A 20440-nucleotide genomic window follows, 5' to 3' on the forward strand; every position below is an offset into this window, starting at 1 on the left:
ACATTCTCAATCAAAATATCCCATCTTTCACATTAGGGTAATAAGTTATTAAGAAAAACTAGCCTATTACTACCAATGATTTATGGTGCCAGGGATAAATCCAATACCAGGGAGCACTTTTATTTAGGAAATTATTCCACTAAAAGGAACATGGCTATAGAAGATAGGCACTTTAAAATAATCAAGAAAATGTGAAGAAGATGCAGTTAATACATTAATGTGACTTCAAATTACCATTTAATTGTTTCATGTTTTAGAACATAAAATTCCCCCTCCAGGGGCTGGCCCGTGGCCGAGTGGTTAAGTTCGCGCGCTCCGCTGCAGGCGGCCCAGTGTTTCGTTGGTTCGAATCCTGGGCGCGGACATGGCACTGCTCTTCAGACCACGCTGAGGCAGCGTCCCACATGCCACAACTAGAAGAACCCACAACGAAGAATACACAACTATGTACCGGGGGGCTTTGGGGAGAAAAAGGAAAAAATAAAATCTTAAAAAAAAAAAAAAAAAAAAAAATTCCCCCTCCATACCCTATAGAAAGTTAACATGATACACAAGGCAACAAAATCTCACTTAATTTAGTATTATACTAATTTTTTGGTTACATAGAAAAATAACCAATCAGCACATAATTTTCCCTCTAAACTTTTTTTATCACTTATCTAAATATGTTTTATTGAAATGAAATCAGCAGGACTCCCTGCTTTTTTAAGAATGTGTTTCCGGATGTACTAAAATATTTTGATTTACAAATAGTAATTAAAAAAACTATTCTAGATTCTTTCCTGCTATCTTTTTGGAGTAAGTTTCAACTTTTGCAAGGAAAAGTTTGTCTGATATCTTTGTTTATCTCTCCTTGGGCTCTTCCTGACAGCCCCCTGTAGCTGTCCTTTTGGACATCTGGGTGGAACCAGCTTTCTTAAGAAATGAATATTCAGTATGCACTTTTTCAATAAACATGCAGTTTTTAAAATTCCATTACTGCCATAAATGTCTATTGTAAAATAATTTAAAAATTATTTCTATGATAAAATAAAGAGTTGTGAATTTACCTGATAACATAAATAAATACACTCATGGCAAGATCATTCAGACTATATTCTATAGCTCTAAAGTGCATCTGCTGAGCCTCCACTTCTGTGCATATTTCAAAAACACATATTTCCCCGTAATACTGCCAACTCATGGCCTGACAGCTTTATATATCTTTCAAACCACAGCACAAACTATGACATAACTTGCCATAATACAAAATAGCTGGCATGGCAACAGTATCAAATGCTTCTTCCAATAACATCCAAGATCAGAATGGGTTAGGTGCTCATATCTGAGAATACTTCACTATATCTACAAGTGCCTTATATGGTGCCCTTGAAAGGAAAATGTGAATTAGTTGGGATCTGGAAAAGACTGGGAAATAGAGGTGGTCTATCAGTATTTGTCTTTCAAATCTAACCATGTGTTACAATTACTCTGAGCACTGTGAACATATCTCACACACTGCTAGATGATCTCAATTACAAAGTAGAGATCTAATAAATATGTCTTGGCTATTTTAACAGAGCTATTAATAATGATACTTTGTTAAACAAAAAAGAAAAGAAAAGAAAAGCCAAATGTCAAATTAGTCAGGATGCCAGGCCAACAAGCATAAACCAGGACTGTCCTGGCAAACTAGTATATATGGCCATTCTAATATAATATGCACATAGTGCCAGGGCAGGGCAGATGTGGAAGTGACTGATTCTGCCTAGGAGTTCATCAGTACTAGAAGTATCATTTGACCTGGGCCTTGGAAAATTACTAAGAATTTCTAGACTTCGAATGTGGACATAAGTCTTCCAGGAATATGGGAGAGAGTTTGCAAAAGAAGCAGAAATGTGTAAGGATATTGTCCTTTTAGGATAGTGTAGTTAGATGACAAAATATGTGTAAGTGAATAGTGACAGATAAAACTGGCAGGTAGTTTGGGTGCAAATTGTGGAGGCTTTAAATGTCATTCCAAAGTTTTGAACTTGTGACTGTGTGGCTATTAAAGAATTTTAAACAGAGGAGTGATGTCTGATTTGTATTTTAAAATCATCAGTCAGGTGGAAATGTGGAGGAAAGTCTGGCTGGAGGGATAATGAAGTGAATGGCTAGTCAACTGTTAGAGCAGTGCAGGCAGTAATAATGAGAATGGGAACAAAGGCAGGGGCACCATGCAGTCGTTTGAGGCTGGGAGACTCAACTTCTCATGGCTAAGGGATCCATTTCCTTGAGAATTTTTAACAGTATAAGCTATGAGCTTTGGTATTTTGTATTACCAGCAGGTGCAGATTCTTAACAGAGAGGTCAAAGAGAGAAGAGCATAGAAATTGCTCTGTGAAAATCAACTATTCTGTGGGCAAACGACAGCATGATACCCAAAGATGTCCTCCTGATGGAACCAAACTGGGATGATACAGGCAGATTACAAATTTAAGCAGGGGATATAGAGGCTGACTGCAGAGAACCAAGGACAGCATATAGGACAGCACAAGACAGTAATGTCACACTTAAGCAGCTCTGATTAAGCAAAAGTGTCTTGCAGGCTATAACACCAAGAGGTAAAGCGACAGACTCTACAAAGAATGAATAGATCATGAAATAGAAGGCATGAGGCTGCTGATATGGCTTGATGATGATTATGAAGCTGGTAGGTGACCTACATTTCAGTTAAATTTGCTTTGCACCAAGTTCAGTGAAACAGGTTTCACTGGTTGCATTTCATTGCTGAAGACTGTTTTGGTACTATTGACTGACTCATTTTTATTATTATTATTATTGTTTATTATTTGACACTCAATAAACAATAGCTATTTGCTCAAAAGAGGAATGGGTATTGTAGTGGTGGGGGAGGTGAAGACAGAATAAAATTCTGACAATTAAAACGATGATACATCCTGATTTGGGTACAACTGTCCTAGTTTATGCTTATTGTCCAGGTTAATTTTTAATAGTGCCCCTTTTACTTTCAAAAATTATCTTAGATTTGAACAACAAACTATATGATCATCCTAAACAGAAAGTTTGTTCTTTATAGACATTTAGGAAGACAAGGGCACTCACAATATATCTGGGGTGCAAAGAGCACATAATTAAAATGTCTCCAGAACAACGAATTGATAAATCATTTACTCTCATCTATATATGAGAAAAAATACAGCTGGTGCTTAGAGCATGAATATGTTTTACAAAGAGAGTTGAGAAAATGTTTTATAAACATTTCAAAATGTTTTATATAGAAGTCAGAAATGTTTTATAAAGTGATGTCCTGGTTCTGAGTCTGGAAGAATGAGCAAGACAAGCAAAAGGGAGCAGAAAAACATTTAAGGTGAGAAAGAAGGTTTAGAGACAGAAAGCAGTCAGGAGGGGTGTGTGATGTGTGTGTGTGTGCACGTATTTATTTACGAACATAAGAAAATTTGCCGGAGTGAAATGGAAGGTGCATTTGAGAAATAATTGGAGATAAATGTGCTTAATATCTGGTCCTTAGTGGACTCTCCCAGAATGAACAAATGAATGAATGGGTAACACGAGGTAGATTGATCTAAGAAAGAGGAATTTAGGTAAGGCACTGAAATGGCAAACTCTGACCTGCAAGCCCCAAATTTGGCCTACAGTAGTGGTTTATTGGCCTACAGTCCATTAACATTCTCTTTAAGATTAGTTGTTTTCTTTGAAAATTAGCTGATTTTACACTAAACTTCTTATTTCAAGTTCCACTTTAAAATTAGCCTGTTTTCTTAGAGGTAAAATGACTAGGGCCATAGGGGACAAATGATCCTTTCAAATGGGCATGCATGCTCTCCAGCTTTCCCTCATCCCTCTTCACTGCTTCGTTTGTTTAAATCACCTGCTTTTTGAAAGCATGACCTTAGATATGGTACTTAGGAGCATAATCAGGGAAACAAGCTGATTAAATTGGAGAATTTCATTGTAACTTATAGCATGCAACTGAAAGCTTTCTATTTCTTCTAGCATATTAATTACATGTATCTAAATCATAATGCTAGCATGATATAGTAACAAGTGCACCAGGCACCATGTTAAGCTCCTTTTAGACGCATGTGGATTTAAGTCACAGCACTAGAGATCTGCTAGCACTATGACCTTGAACAAATTAACTCACTTTCAGAACCTCAGTGTGTTTATTTGGGAAATGGGGATGACACAACATATCTCATATGGCTTTTGTGAGGATTAAATGAGATCAGGTATATAAAGCATTTAACATGGTTCTTGGCACCAAGTAAGATATCATTCATGAAAAGAATATTTTTGCACTTGAAATCTGGACACTTGGAAAGCTGTGTAAGCATAAATACACAAGATTTCCAACCAAGAGACTAATTTTCACTAACTGATGCTATTCACAATATATTAACCTTCAAAGTAATTTTATTTCAATGAGTGGGTTTCTAATCTCAGATCAGTAGTACAAATTTCTATACCTTGAAAGAATATTTTGAAGGCAGATTTTATCAAAGCTCAGGTGTGATACACATTGCTTCTATAACTGTAATATGCCCTACAAATAGAATAAATATAAAAATACATTGCTAATTTCTCAGACAAATCTACATTAAAAATTCCCGGAAATAAACATAAAACAGCTTTTTCTATTAAGCAGTTGCACTTTACATTTACAAACACTATCATGAAGTACCTTTTCACATAACTACATGGAGATATTTAATTACAATAACCATTTAAGTGTAAAATATTATATGTCTCTAATTTAAGGTAAAGAAAAGGAGAACTGTTAGTTCTCAAACTATCATGAGAAAGAACTAAAATCAAATGGCAGCCACGAGGAAGTCTCTGACAAATTGTTCCTAACTTCAAAAAAAGAGAAATAAACAGAAGGAAATAGAAATAAAATGAAGAATGTTAATTGGTGTTTCAGAATTAGGTGCCATTACGTTCATCAATTACCTGATCATTTTCTTATTTTTCATTTCTTTTTTTTTCCTTTTCTCAAAAGACATATTTAAAGTGCAAATTTACAGATATTGACTCTGCTATGCTGACTTACACTTCGCTCCCACGTGAGCTTGGTTTATACACTACAAAACAATTCATTATGTCAGTCACTTATTCCAAACAACTGTGTTCCATGAACAAAAAGGCCAAGTTAATTGTTTAATTGTATCAACCAGTTATTTAACTAAAAAGATATATTTTGTTGACAGTCATTTCAAAAGTTCTTCATGTTTTTTCTGTTATTTTCAAAGGATTTCAATTTTACATTTACTCATATAAGGATAACAGTTCGCTGGGACTCCCTATACATTCAATACCAAGGTTCACATGTGACCATGTTACAACCTAATAACCTATTTATGAGATGAGCATTATTATTCCTCCGTGAATTAGAAAACTCAGCCTCAATGATGAGGTCAGTTGCCCAAAGTCAGCCATTAGTAAGGAGCCAGTACTTGAATTCAGGCACAGTTGAAGAATAATGGTTTGCACTCTTTTCATAGATGATCTTGGAAATCTGGATAGGTTTCTGTTAATAGGACTTTTTCCTATTCTTCCTAATTTCCTAGGACTATACAGTTAGAAGATCCATTAGATAATCTTCTCAAAGAGATAATGTGTATTTAATGTGTGTATTGACATTTCAATACACACATTAAAAAGTAATAAAAGTAAAAACAGGGCAATTAAAATTTTTGTTTTCATTCAGTTTCTCCAGCCATTAAACCAAAATCCCTTTTACAAAACAACATTTTTTGGCCATTTAGCAGTGCCTTAAAAGGAAAAAAAAAAAATAAAAAACAAGCCTTGAACACTGGTAATTACTTACAGTGAATGACATTTCATTTTTATAGGAAATCTTTAATAAAAGTAGATCTAAAATATCTGTCAAAGATGTCTGTGAATATATAATTAAGATCTTTAACAGAAAAAAATAAAATTAGTAAAAATCTGGGGTTACTTTTTTCATAATGGCAAGTATTCATTTCCTTTCTTATCTACAAAAGTTCCACATTTTAAAATATACACTTTTATAGTAAATCCAGATTACAAGCTTTTGCAATGTAATTATTCATTCACCCAATTATTTTAATACCACCTCTGCTTTAAGGAAAATTGTCTTAACAACTGGAGAGGAGGTCTCAACAATTTATTAATGATTAATTCAAAGTTAATTGCATTTTTTCAAGTATATTTTACCTTAACTGCTGATGAATAGGTAGACTAAAAATAAGAATATTTAAGATGACTAAAATTTTGAGCAGTAAAGTTAACAGAACAAGTTAATAACATTCTTATTTTGCATTTAAGAAATAAAATAGTAACTCACTTGAAAACTGAATTGCAAATCCAGATTTGCTGATATAAAAATCCGTGTCAAACTGGATGGTTACTATGTTGAGAGTGCTATGGATTCCTTCAGGAATAAGAGATCCACTAATTTCCTTTAATAGCATCTCATTTTCTGGTGGACCATCCCAAACGCGGAGTATATCATGTGACGCTTCCGTATCAAAAGCAAGAAACTGCAGGCTGTGGGAAAATTGTACATCTCTGTTTGATTATTCTAAACATGAGTTGAGTTTTAAATAAAGAATATAATAAATATGCATCTTTGCTTTTGTTATATATTCCTTTTATTCTACCTTCGCAAATTACAGGAATTTCGGGTATATATCCTTTTTAGCGTTCATGAATTTTAACTGCCGCAACAGCAGGTGACACTTCTAGAGGATCTTGTACATGTCAGGCACTGTGCAAGATGCATTATAAACATTTTCTTTGTTTGTTAAAATGACCCAGTGAAGCAAAAACAATTTTTATCTCAATTTTACAAACGTGGCAAATGGAGTTTAGATAGAGTGAATAAAATTTCCCAAAAGGGGGCAGAGTCATGATTTGAACTCAAGCTATCTGACTCTGTAACATACACATTTGCCGCTGTTTCAAGTTGTCTTGTTTGTTTTATCAGAATCAAATGAAGTTTATTCCAGGAATGCAAGAATAGTTCACATTCGAAAAACCATTAATACATTTTATCACAATGACAAATATAACAAAAGTCACATGAACATTCCAATGTATACAGAAAAATCATTTTTGAAAATTTCAACATCATAATCTTATCCACTAATCTAGGAGTAAAAGAGAATTTCCTGAATTTAACAAATAATGTCTACCTTCCCCCAAACAAATGCACAAAAACTGTTTCATGTTAAATCTACTGTGCTTTATGACTAATCTAGACAGAATTAGTATCTGATACTGTAACTGTAGGACCTTGAGGTCAAGTTAAAACTGACCTCATCTTATCAACAGAAAGTTAAAGTTGTTTTTCAGGGGCAAGAAAAAAAAAAAATGCAAGTCATGTGGCTAGAGCATGCACAGTGGAGAATATCTTGACCTGAAATAACACCTGGAACCACAGACTTTCCCACCCCAGAACCAAAAGGACCAGGACACGACCGGAAGTTCAAAGTTGGACTCTCGTCAGAAGATAGGGGCCCGCTGTCTAGGAAGATCAGGTAAATGTTTAAAGCCCTCCAGTCAAAACCTGCCCTGCCAGCACTTCCACATACCAGTCTGTTCCCCCCAAAGTCTTAACTTTTGACCCAAATCCTGAATCGGGGAGATAGATTTGAGAGCTTTGCTGCCTGTCTTGCTGGTTGACCTCACAGTGAAGCCTTTTCTGTTCTCAAAAGCCAGTGGTGTAATCATTGGCTTTTTATGCACATTGGGCAGAGAACACCCTTTCTGTGTGATAACAATATTTTTTGTACTAGTGCCCAAAACTAGAAATCCAATTATATCAAAATGTTCAATGCTTTCTATACGTATCACATTCATGTCTGATATGTGACTTCTCACAGATTTAAATTTGGGTTGTAATTTACTATCAAATATTGTTCTTTAATTTTTAAAAATCCCAGAATCCTGTTGAAATTATTTTCAAGTCGACTAATTCTAATATTTAAATCAGACGATGCATGATCTATAATACTAAAGAAAAATGGTCTGAGAATCGGTGAAGTTGCCGTCTGGAGTTCTGCAAATTCCCTTGCGAAAGCAACATATTGTTCACATCCACCAATGCATGGACTACATCTTTCAGTGTGTCATTTGGAGGGCAATACTTGTTTCCTATAACCATCTTCACCCCTAGAAGCCTGTCTGAAATTGCATTTATATAAAGCAGCAACTGCTAAATTCAAAGCCCTTATTTTGTGAGAGATGACACACTAAGTAGCTCATATGTCAAGGAGGATTTGTTCATTTATTAATCCATCCCCAGCCATAACCATAATAGTTAAACTAGGGCTGAAAGTACACGGCGGCCTTGGAAGCCTGACTGTTGTTGATTTAGGACGAGATGGTTCTGTCCTCATCTAAGACACATCAATGTGAAGAATTGTGAGCCATCTAACCTAACTCAGCAGGAAAGAAATATCAAATATGGTTAAAGAGGCAGGGAGCAGATGCTCCAGAAATGTGCCTAAACCAGGCAAGACAGGCACTCGTTACTGAGTCCCCTTCTAGTCTTATTTGTTTTAAATGTTCGTAAGGCTGAATTTATGATAGCCACCTGCACAACTTTGTATGCCTACCAAAACAGTGGACTCGCCATCTTGAGTCATCAAGAGTAGAAGTCCCCAAAAAGCAGTAAAAATTCTCAACCTCTGTACCCTCCTATAAGTAGGAAAAGCTTCCCTCTAAAGGATTATATCAGTGACCTCTGTGGCCCATAAATCAATAAATCATGCTTATGAATACTTTTTTCATATTTCAAACAGATGAAAACCAAATTTTACCTTGCCAAGGCTAAAAGATATTGAAAAATCTGGATATTGTTTGATAATATACATGGGAGCTGATTAGGAAATTTAGATTCCCCAGTAATTTTGAGAAAATGAAACCCATTTACCTGACAATGTTTCCTGGATCTACCTCAATCATCCACATGCAGCGCAGATTATTGTCGTACGGAAAGGGGTAACCAGGAGATAAGATTCTTCCTGATGATTCTCCTTTAAAACGACCTCCACATTCAGCTAATAAAAAAGAATAAAAAATCTGTCACAATTTAATGCCAATCTTTTCAAACAGTCTACAAATTTCTCAAGAGTATATATTTTTTCACCTTAAGGAAAATAAGGATTGATTACTTCTTTTCTTGAAAGTATACATTTGTACATGTTTTCTCAGATTAAGGTATTAATTGAAGCAAGAATACATTGCACAATAAAACAATAGAGCCTCAAGTTAGATGACATAAATGATAATAAAATAAACTTAATTAGGGAATTAAAAAAGGACACATTCAAAAACTCTGAGCTTAGGCTTCCAAACATTTTAAGAGGTATTGTTAAATAATGATAATTTTAAAAGGTGAAACAGATGACAAGTTGCTGACTGCTGGTTGTTCGCAGGCTAAATAATTCATTATCTTGCTACCCCACCTCTAAGAAAAACCAATCTTTACTGCGGTCCCTCAGGCCTTCTAAATTTCGTTGTCCTTTTATTCTTTTTTAAATCACTCTAAAGTCTTTCACTTTTAACCTCCCAAAAGTCAAAGTGGCATTTTTATTAGATTTCTTACTTCAGTTAAATCTAGTTTGGTTTTGATTTCATGTGGTCTCTAATTTTAATAAAATTTATCAAATTAAAAATGTAATTATTGTCATACAATATAACTAAACTTTCATTTTGAGGGGGATTCCCTCTTCATTTTAATACTATTTCATATATTGGGATGTCTGGAGTGATTCTATTTCAGTAAGCAGATGTTCTAGAAAAAACTCTGTACTGGAGAAGAGAAAAACCAAATGTTTTAGTTAGTTCTACATCTCTAAACCCTAGAAACAAGGAGAACACTGTGTAATACATTATACATTTGAAAATTCTCCAGATTATCCCCTTACCAAAAAACAAACCATAAACATTTTACTTTTTGCTTAAATATTTGAAGAGTCTCCTACATTTATTTCTTTGTTCTCTGCACTGTTTCTATCTTACTCAAATTCAATGACTGAATTAAGCTTCTTGGGTTTTTTTGTTTTGTTTTGTTTTTATTATTAGAGTAAAGAAGGTCAAAGACAGAAAGTTCTAGCATTTGGAAGAGACCTAATAACAACAGAATCCAATGGTTCAAATTTGTAGGCTCTATTCGTATAGGTAAATTTGTTTCAAAGATTTTAGATGTTCTATTTCACCACACTGGGATGGTTAGTTTTATGTGTCAATTTGGCTGGACTATAGTACCCAGTTATTTAATCAAACACTAATCTAGGCATTCCCATGAAAGTATTTTATAGATGTGATTAACATCTACAATCAGTGGACTTTAAGAAGGAAAGGAGATACCTTGGATAACATGGGTGGCCCTCATTCAATCAACTGGAAGGTCTTATGAGCAAAAACTGAGTTTTCTAGAAAAGAAGAAATTCTCCCTCAAGACTGCAGCATCAACTCACGCCTTAGTTTCCAGACTTTTGAACTTCCCTCTGGATTTTGGACTTTTCAGCCCCCAAACCTGCTTGAGTCAATTCCCTAAAATAAATAAATCTGTTTAGATAGATGGATAGAGAGAGAGAGAGACAGATAGATCTCGATCTCGATCTCGATCTTCAGGTCAGCCCTGGTGGCCTAATGGTTAAGTTCAGCACACTCTGCTTTGGCGGCCTGGGTTTGGCTCCTGGGTGTGGACCTACACCACTGTCTGCCAGTGGCCATGCTGTGGTAGCAGCTCACATACAAAAAGAGGAAGATTGGTAGTGGATGTTAGCTCAGGGCAAATCTTCCTCAGCAAAAAAAGAAAAAAAGAAAAAGATCTAGATCTTCTATTGATTCTGCTTCTCTAGAAAACCCAACTGATACACACCAGTAGGCGACAAAGCAATTTTATTTTGTATTGTAACATTAATTTAATTTAATAATAACAAACTTGTCATTTTTAAAGTAAATAAGAAGACATCATTATCTCAGATGTCACCATCACTTATTGTGGTTTTTCTCATTTTTTTAACAAAAAATTTGTCGGACAACTGAACTATGTAACTATATTAATTCACTTTTCATCATTTCTTATGATTTATCACTATTATTTGCACACACTTACTATGAGAGCAAATTGGATACTTCATTCCTCCAGATTAACTTTTAATTAGTTGCAGGTCAAATTGGAAGTTTGTGCACTATGTTCTATCTTGAATTTAAACATAGCTCTTTTTTCTCCATATTTCTTTGCTACAAATATTACTTGGCACTTTGACTTCAAATGAGCCAGTGGGATAGACCATAGCACTGGAGTTCCTATTCAGACAGAAGACTTAGGTTTCCAGAATAAAAATGAAATAGTGCTTTAAGAAGGTATACAGGTTAAATCCTTCCAGCTCTGGTGCTTCAAAAATTAATTTCTGTTTGACCAATATATAAGCTTCAGAAACATAACTACTTAGAAATAATCATATAATTGAGAAAAAAGTTTCTTATTTGAGAGAGGGAAAAATAAGGCCAAATAGATATTTAAGGTTAATGAGCACATAAAATTATGATCCTAGGCCAGATGGTAAAGCTAACAATTGTGGACAGTAGAGAACACCATCTAAGATAGAATTTCATCTTCCGTTATCATGGAAATCATCAGCACGACACACCATGAGTCCAACTGTTTTCAGCTGTTATCCCTGATCATCCATTGTTGAAAAACAAAAGTCTACCCTTCTTCTGAAATCTTTAGCAGTATCAAGTCACTATGTTTTGACTTGGGACATTTGTAAATATAAAGTGCACTGATCTGCTGTAAACATAATTAAAATCTTCTTCTGATCCCAGACCAAATGTTCTTCTATTTGCATAAAATGTTTCCAAAAAATGAAGAATGTCTTCATCTTGGTTCAATACATATAGAAAATATATAGTTTTTAATGTATTTGTTTTGTGATTTTTACTTGAAGAACAACATGGCAAATTAGTATTCACAAGTTTATAGTTCTGTGCTATTATAACCCTTAATGATTTTCTGAATATATTTCTTATTCACATCAAACAATACAATCTCAGAGAGAATTAATCAGTGCTACATTTTTCTCATAACCAACGCCAGTGGGCTGACTGTTGGTCATATTCCAGAATCCCAAGCCTTGTCAACTTAGGCTCATCATTATTTCAGATATTACTCTCATAATCTATCCAAAATTCAGATTCCATTTGTAAAGAAAGAACTATGATTGCATTTTGGTTAGATAAAAACATGTTTGCTTTCTATGTGAATCAATGTTTTAATAAACCAATAGAGGCCTCATGGCATCAAAAAGACTGTGCAATTAGTTGTAACGCCTCTAGACAAGAATTTCATTTTTTTGATTTGTATTCTAGGAAGATTTGTGGAGATTCCTATACCAACCATATCAACTAACAAAGATCACAATTTGTCTCAAAAGGTGCAGGTCTGCCAACTTATCAAATTACATACATTAAATATGTGCAGTCTTTTGTGTAACAATTATACCTTAATAAAATTGTTTAAAAAAAGGATTCAGGTCAATTTTATCCATATGGGCCTATACAGAATGGATTTGTGCCTCCATAAATGCCAACAAGAAATAAGAATGACTAAAGAATCACTGTATGTCTGTTCCCTACTGAGGAGTTAGCATTTTCTTAAATTGTTGTTTTCTTTTGTTGTCCTGGTATTCCAAGCTGGCACCTATTTAGTTGGTCTTTGGAGAACAAAAAAAAAAGAAGAGGTCTTTATCAACACTTTTCTATCTACCCTCCCACCCACACATACCCAGTCATTCATTACTGATCTATAAGATGGTAGTAATAAAATAGTACTCTAGCGATGCAAAAAAGAGAGAAAATGATCCTTCTCTAGTTCATGCAGGCAATACATCTGATGTCACTGACTCTCACATGCCTCTTCTTATTGAAATTGGTCAATTATATTATGCTACATACACATAAAAAAAGCATTGCAGTTTCTTGGATTTTTGAAAAAGAGTATATATAAAGAAAGCCTTTTTAAGTTATTGAGAATAGTTTATTGTTTTTTAATCCACCTTGAGAGCAGGGTAGGCAATATTTTTTATATTAAAACAAATCTGGTCAATGTGATTCAATAAATATGTATGATTAAGAGTCTTAACATATTTTTTAGTGAGCTAAATTTTATGTCAAGATAACAGAAATAAAATGATACTGTACCAAAAAAATGTACTCATCAATAAGATTATGAAAGGATCTCTTCACTTTCTATAATTTCCCTCTGATAAATTTGAGCTACGACTTCATTAACCTCTTGATTTAAGGTCTGAGTTGTGTGTGGACAGATAGAATCACTTAAAAAGGTATAGTATATTTTGATAACACTTCTATAGAAATATTTCCTGAAAATCTAAATGCATATCCTACCAATACAGGAAGGCAGAGGATAGTCCCATGCCCTTCTCTCCCCTGTCATGCACTTGAGAAGGCTACTTCCATGGAGAGTGTAGCCTGGATTGCATCCATAAATGATAGTGCTACCAGCAAAGTGGCCTTGGTCACTGATCTTGTATCCAAACTGAGGAATGCCAGGATCCTCACAATGTGAAAGTTCAAAACCTGTAAGAAGAATATAAGTTCATTAAAGACAAATTTAACAGGAAGATTTAAAGTTGCACAAATAATCCCTTTCTATTACTTTAATATGGTTACATACTTTTTCCTAGTTGTATTACTCTTTCCATATTTAATTTTGATAGTATACAACAGCCATAAAGTGCTTTTTTCTTAAAATTAAAATTTGTTGTATTTTTCAAAGTTATCAATGATACTGCATAGTCTATATGACTATATCATGGCTTGTTATAGTACTAACCTTCTTGCCTGCTTCAAGCAATTTACAGCTAAATAATAGATTCTGATCAATATAACTACTAGGACTATATCATCAAAATTTCAACATTCAGACAAAGTATATGAAATCAGAATTGTCCAAGCAACAAGTAAGTCCACTGAAGTAGAACTTTAAACTGTCTAACTTTTATAGTCCTAGGAGAAAGTAAAATAATCTCGTATTTAAAAGATACTTTATCAAGAGATAATATAACATAATAATTAACTTGAAGAACTCTAAATTTTTATATTCTGCCTTCTCCGGAAATGTACTGCTCTCAAAAATTCTCACAGGAAAAAAAAAAAAAAATAGAAGCTTCCTACCTGTTGTCATTTAGGAGTATAGAGAAAATATTTTTGTGTTTCTGCAGAGTTGGGGCTTTCTGCATTAATTTTACTGGAAACTTGGGACCCTGGGCTAAGGGCAACCCTTGAGAAGCTTTTTGACAACTCTAAGAGTAGAACTCCAGAGAGATCTACCTAACTCTGGAGGAGGTTTGTCTTTACATTCAAGGGAGAATGAGGCCCAGGAAGTTACAGATTATAAAAACTGGAAACACAGGAGAATAATCCAGCCCTTGGAGAGATATATTTACATTCCGAAGGTTAGAATAAAAACCCAGAATCTATTCCATCTCATCTCCAAGGAACAAAAGTTTTTCTCCCTCCTTTTGGGAGAGGAGAGGAAGACAGTTGCCTTAAGCAAAGCAAGTCCATTTTTCTTCATCCCTGTCCCTGACCACTTGTGTAGATTTTTCCATCTGATTTTCATCATGTTGCTACAGAGGTAAGGACTGGGTCAAAGCATGGGCTGATACAGTTATTATTGTTAAGATTATATTAGTTAAATAATAATAATAAATTTCTCTAGATCCAGAAGACCTTGTGTGCACATTCAAAATAAAATTAATGAAGATGAATAATAAAATTTAACAATCCTAGCACAATTCATTGTTAAGATTTTGAAAGAACTGGAATAGGATGCTTCATAATTTAAACCAAATATGACAGTAGCAATCAAAATCTAAGTTCCCTAGCTGTGGAGTTCTATTGTCTTTAGTATTTTATAAAATACATAAATGTAAGATAAATGCTATAATGAATTAGGTGCAAAATTATGTCAGTTGTAGTTTCTGAGACTAAAGGACTATAAAGAATACTCTAGATAGCCTCATGAATGAGGGAAATCTGTGATTTCAAGACAAATAATATTAGAGAAAAAGAAAAATTTTATGTGTGCCTTGAATCACATAATAATCAAAAAGAGATCTGCATCTCTTACAGGCACAGGTCCTCAGCCAAATTAATCTAGATTTGAACTACAAAGCAAAACTGTCAGAATTAGCTTACTGATGTCAATAATTTACATCATTGACTTCTTGGAGTATCAAAACATACATAAAATCATCAGAACTTGTATAGCTCGAAGTACTGAGTTACAGTACAATTTCTGTATGTTAAGGGATATGTTAGTTCTCTGAGAACATAAGGACCCCTTCCTAGTCTCTTCTGGGGAATCTTAATCATTCCCTCTTCTGTTAGCTGATAGAATTATTCTACACATTTTAATTCAGTTACAATCATTTCCTTCTTTTCTTTGCTATCCTACAAACTGGAATTATTTCATTTTTTTCTCTTTCTCACAATGCCTAGACAGCATAAATCCTGGCACATAGCAGATGTTCAATGATGTTCATGAATGAATGTGGATTCTTGGAGGCAAATATCTCTAGGAGACAACTGAAAAAGAAACTAAAGTAAGGCTGATGAGAAACTGAAATTTATGAGACAATTAAAAAGAATCTTCAGGAATTTCCTGTATGAAGCAATCTGTGACAGCCCCATTTGGGTAAAAATATGTTAAAATAAGGCAGATGCAAACAGCTTCAGAAACAGAGCCATACCATAGGCTAGAAGTTGTCGATTCAAATGGTGACATATATAAGGAGATGTAAAGGATACACGGTCAAGCAAGTCAGTCTTTCAAACGTGGAAGTAGAAACAGCAGAAGCAGTAACTTTTAATTTTCAGAACATATTATTTTGCATGGATCTGCACACTTAAGACTACATTTAAAGTGTTTCTGCTCAAAAACTGCAAGTTCCCATTCCTTCTACCAGCCATAATATTCAGTTTATCATTCAAGATGCAGCCACTTTTGAGTTTTACTGTATATCATTTATCAAAATAAAAATGGAAATCAAGCTCTCTGTTCACAGTTTATTACCAAATTCATCCTTCCTTAACTTGAATGTTCTGTAAATGTGATTGGCAACTGCTGGTGATGAGGTAAAATGGAGATAGTCTTTGTAAATTAAGATAAGTTATAATACTTTGCATTGTAGATGAAAATGTACATGGACAATAGAATATATTCTACAAAGCACAACATAATTTTCTTCAATTTGGTGGAATTATTGTTGCTTATTCATAAATATTCAGAACTGTCTTATCTTTATGGAAACATTCATCTGCCAGTCTTCACTGAAAAGCTCAAATATTTGAAACTGACAATTAAATAAAGATGTGTATGAAAAATCACATATACTATAAATATTCACCATTCCTTGTGAAATTTGACACTCTGATGAAATGAAAATTTCTAGAGCAAAAATGAACTGAAAATTCCCATTGCCTAAATTCTTTTGACTTGTTGAATAACTTCGATTGAGATCTAATTCCTTTCCTGCCACCACACAGTATTTCTTTAACTGCTTCTAATTTAAAGTTATAATTTGAAACCTACAAAAGATTACAAAGGATAACATAACCTCAACATCTCATTCTATCATATTCTAGTATGATAGTTGATTCAGATTAATATTAATTTTAATTCAGATTAGTTTTCAGATTAAATTCACATTAATTAATTCACATTCACATTAATATTATTACTAAGAAATAAATATTGCAAAATAAGTTAAAGCTCCTTTTGTGTCCCTCCTCAGTCCCTTTCTGGTATTTCCCTACTGAGATCTAGCAAATATTCTGATTTAACATACTATTCTCACACGTATTTTATATTTTTACCACATGTATATGTCTATGAACAACACATAATATGTTTTGAAAGTATTAAACATTTTATAAATTATAAAATTACTTAAAAAAATTCTTCCAAGGCTTTACTTATTGCCCAACATTGTGGTTTTGCCTTTATATTTATGCATACACACTCACATTTTATTCATTTTAACTACTTTGTGGTGTTCCATAAATTCCAAAATTCTCCAGCTGATGAGCGTTTACACTGTATCCAATTATTTGGTGCTATGAAAAGGTTACATTTCTCTGTCTCTTTTAGCACATGTGCAAGTGTTTCTATAGGGCATGTATTGCGTAGGGATTCAAAGTTCATGTTGTCCTTAAGATTCAATCAAAATCTGCTAATCTTATTTAACTTCTGCCTTGGCCTACAGAAAGATAAATAATTGAGTCCCTATCTCAACATAATTTCTGTTCAACTTGTTTATGAACAACTGTCTATTCACAAAGGGTAATGTCATATCTGGTCAGCAAAACAGTACCAATAATACAATAAGGCAGATGGCTAAGATATATTAGTGATATTCTAATACTCACTTTTTAAATGTTAGTAGAATTTTTGATGTAACAAAATCACAAAGTCTATGTATGCTTCATTTTTTTGAAATTCAGTTAAAATGTAAATATATATTTATTATTGTTAAAGTTAAATTTTAGAATATTTAATGGTGAATGAAGATATGTTAATTTTATATACCAAAAGTAAACAAACTGCTAAATACAAAGGGAAGTAAGCTGTTAAGAAAATTGAGAAAGGATGTTAGCTAAATATATTAAAGTAATATACCCTTTTTGAAACCAAAAACATTAATAAAAGGTTTTTTTCATTTTTTTAATTGAGATATAATTGATATATAACATTATATTAGTTTCAGGTGTACAAGAATGATTCAATATTTGTATATATTGCGAAATGATCACTACAATAAATCCAGTTAACATCCATCACTACATAGAGTTATGATTTTTTCTCTTGTGATGTTTAAGACTTAAAGTTTTTAAGATCAATTCTCACTTACAATTTTCAAATATACAATATGGTATTATTAACTATAGTCACCATGGTGTACATTACATCTCTAGGACTTATCTATTTATTTCATAACTGGAAGTTTGTACCTTTGACCACCATCACTCATTTCAAGGAGATAAGTGAAGATTAGATTATTTTAATCTCTATGGAACCCTTTGGTGGATTTAATTCATAATATTTAGCAGAATAATCTTTAAGAAGCATATTTAATATTTGGATATTAAATTCCATTTAGTTCATGGGTCTTGCAAGAAAAAGTCTTATTTTAGAATTCTTTATATTTAAATGATGATGCATATAAAGCAGTCAGTCAACTTTGCCACTTTAAAATTCAAAAGCAGGAAATAATTCATGATCAGACACAACAGCTATGATAGTCCTCTGACTCAGACATAATAAAGAATACAATGGGAATAAAGAGAAGAAGACAGTGGTGAACAATTATGCATTCCTTTTCTCTCACTAACCAAACTAGTAAAAAAACACACTTATTTTTCACTAATCAAACTATATCAAACTTTGAAACTACAAACTTTAAGAGAATGCTTTAAGAAGACAATCCTTAGAGTTTTGAGCCTATAGAAGTTAAGAATTTAAACAAAGAAAAAGACTGTGGAAATGATTGGTATGTATTTCCAACTGGAGGAACAGGAGGTAAGGCAGAGTTCTTTGTTTTAATTGCCATTGTTTTAAATCCTATGTTAAAGTTCTGATAAAAAAAATCTGTTAGTTTTTGTCTTGTACATCATGCATTTGTAAAGCATTCTGGGATGATTAGGTTTAGCTTTGCCTGAATATTAATTTGTAACCATCAGCCATTAGGCATTTGACCAAAATGTATAGTTGGTGCACTCTCTACATACCTAGGAATGGAATTTTACTAGATATTGCCAAATTACTCTCCTTTACCAATTTTCAAATCCCAAAGTTAAAAGAGTTTCAAGTTCTTCAAATTGTCGTCAGTATTTAGTACTGTACGTTTTTTTTTTAGTTTTTACCAATTTTATGAATGTGCAATGGCATATGATTTTGGGTTTAATCTTCATTTCTTATTCAGCATGTTTTTCACTTATTGGCCACTGAAGTTTTCTCTAGTGTAAAATTTTATTTTTCCCATATTTTCTTTTAGACTATTTTTTTCTTATTGATTTGTAGGATTCCTTTCTAGAGAGTGTAGGTTTTTCTGATATATATAATGTAAATATCTCCTTCTAAAATGTCTCATCTTTTTACTTTGTTCATGGTGTGTTTTATTATAGAGAAACTTAAAAAAATTAATAACCTGGGCTTGGTCAGGAAAATAGAAGCCACTTAGATATTCTGGGTTGCTAAACTTCAATATAAGAAATCACAGAGAAAATACAAGAAATGGAGAGGGAGTGAAGGTCAGAAGAACACTGCTGACTTTCAGGAAACCCAGGAGTTCAGGGAAGCTGCTGCCACATACAACCACCTGCCAGCTCCACACTCCTGCCGGGAGATGCTAGCGGAAAGTAATTGGCTTCTCCATCGATCCCACCTTTCAGCTCCCATAGGACTCCCTTTAATTGTCAGAATCTAAACAGAGATCTTCACTGGTAAGAGTATGCGAAATGTAGTTACCAGATTTTTAGTCTCTTCACTTCAGGGAAGTGCTTAGAAGGGCAGGAATGCTACTTGCTATTGACAGATTTTTGTTTGTATATCTTGTTTTGGAAATCTTTCTCTACCTTAAAGACATAGCTATTCTAGGCGACATTTTTTTCCTAAACATTTTAAAGTTTTGACACTCATAATTCTTCAATCTGCCAGAAATTAATTTTAAGTAAAGAGTAAATTTGTAGGTCTTTAGATATTTAAGTTCAAACTTTACAAAGTTTTTGGAATGAGAAGGCTATAAAAATGGTAATGATTCTTCTGTTATTCTAGTATGAAGAAATTATATCCAATATTGTCAATGTAAATAACAGATAAGCAAAAAAGATTTCTTTAACATTTCAGTTAAAATACCTTGTACTATACAATTCAGCATCAGTCAATACTTTCTTTATTGCCTGGCTAATTTGCAGATTTAAAGAATAAAGGAAATGCCAAATATATCTAAGCGGTTCATAGGATATAGAACCACATGGAGTAACTTTGTTGCTCCCTTGTAATTTACTTATTTTCTACTTGCATTTGCATTAAATAAATTATATACTAGGAATAAAGTTAGAGATAATAGGTCATCTGATTATTTTTCATGGCTAACCTTGCCAATAACATAGTGGTAACTAAATTAGAGAGTTTAAATAGGGTAAGTTATTATATATTTATAAGGCTAGGGCACAAGAAAAGGCATCACAAGATAGCTAATGCCCATCTTTAGTTTGAATATAAAATTTGAAATGGTCATGTTCCATGTAATTGAATCATTTTAAGCAAAACAACTGTTGGACTATGAGAGTTCAAATATGTCTGAATTTTTCCCTTGAGATAACAGACATTTCTTCAACAGGCATT

At 33.3% G+C, this 20440-nt stretch overlaps 1 protein-coding gene across 5 annotated transcripts in view; it reads right to left on the bottom strand.

The window, feature by feature from the left end:
* CSMD3 (CUB and Sushi multiple domains 3) overlaps nt 1-20440 on the bottom strand; it is a 1176027-nt gene that overhangs the window by 283492 nt on the left and 872095 nt on the right. For all 5 annotated transcript variants that reach the window (XM_044781000.2, XM_014843283.3, XM_070481504.1 and 2 more), the window contains 3 exons: nt 13417-13608; nt 8927-9053; nt 6335-6537 (listed from right to left, as the gene is read on the bottom strand). In XM_044781000.2, the coding sequence (XP_044636935.2) occupies nt 6335-6537; nt 8927-9053; nt 13417-13608 (522 nt within the window). The remainder of the gene's footprint in view (nt 1-6334; nt 6538-8926; nt 9054-13416; nt 13609-20440) is intronic.

This window comes from Equus asinus, chromosome 12, assembly GCF_041296235.1.
Source record: "Equus asinus isolate D_3611 breed Donkey chromosome 12, EquAss-T2T_v2, whole genome shotgun sequence".
In the NCBI taxonomy this organism is placed as follows: domain Eukaryota; kingdom Metazoa; phylum Chordata; class Mammalia; order Perissodactyla; family Equidae; genus Equus; species Equus asinus.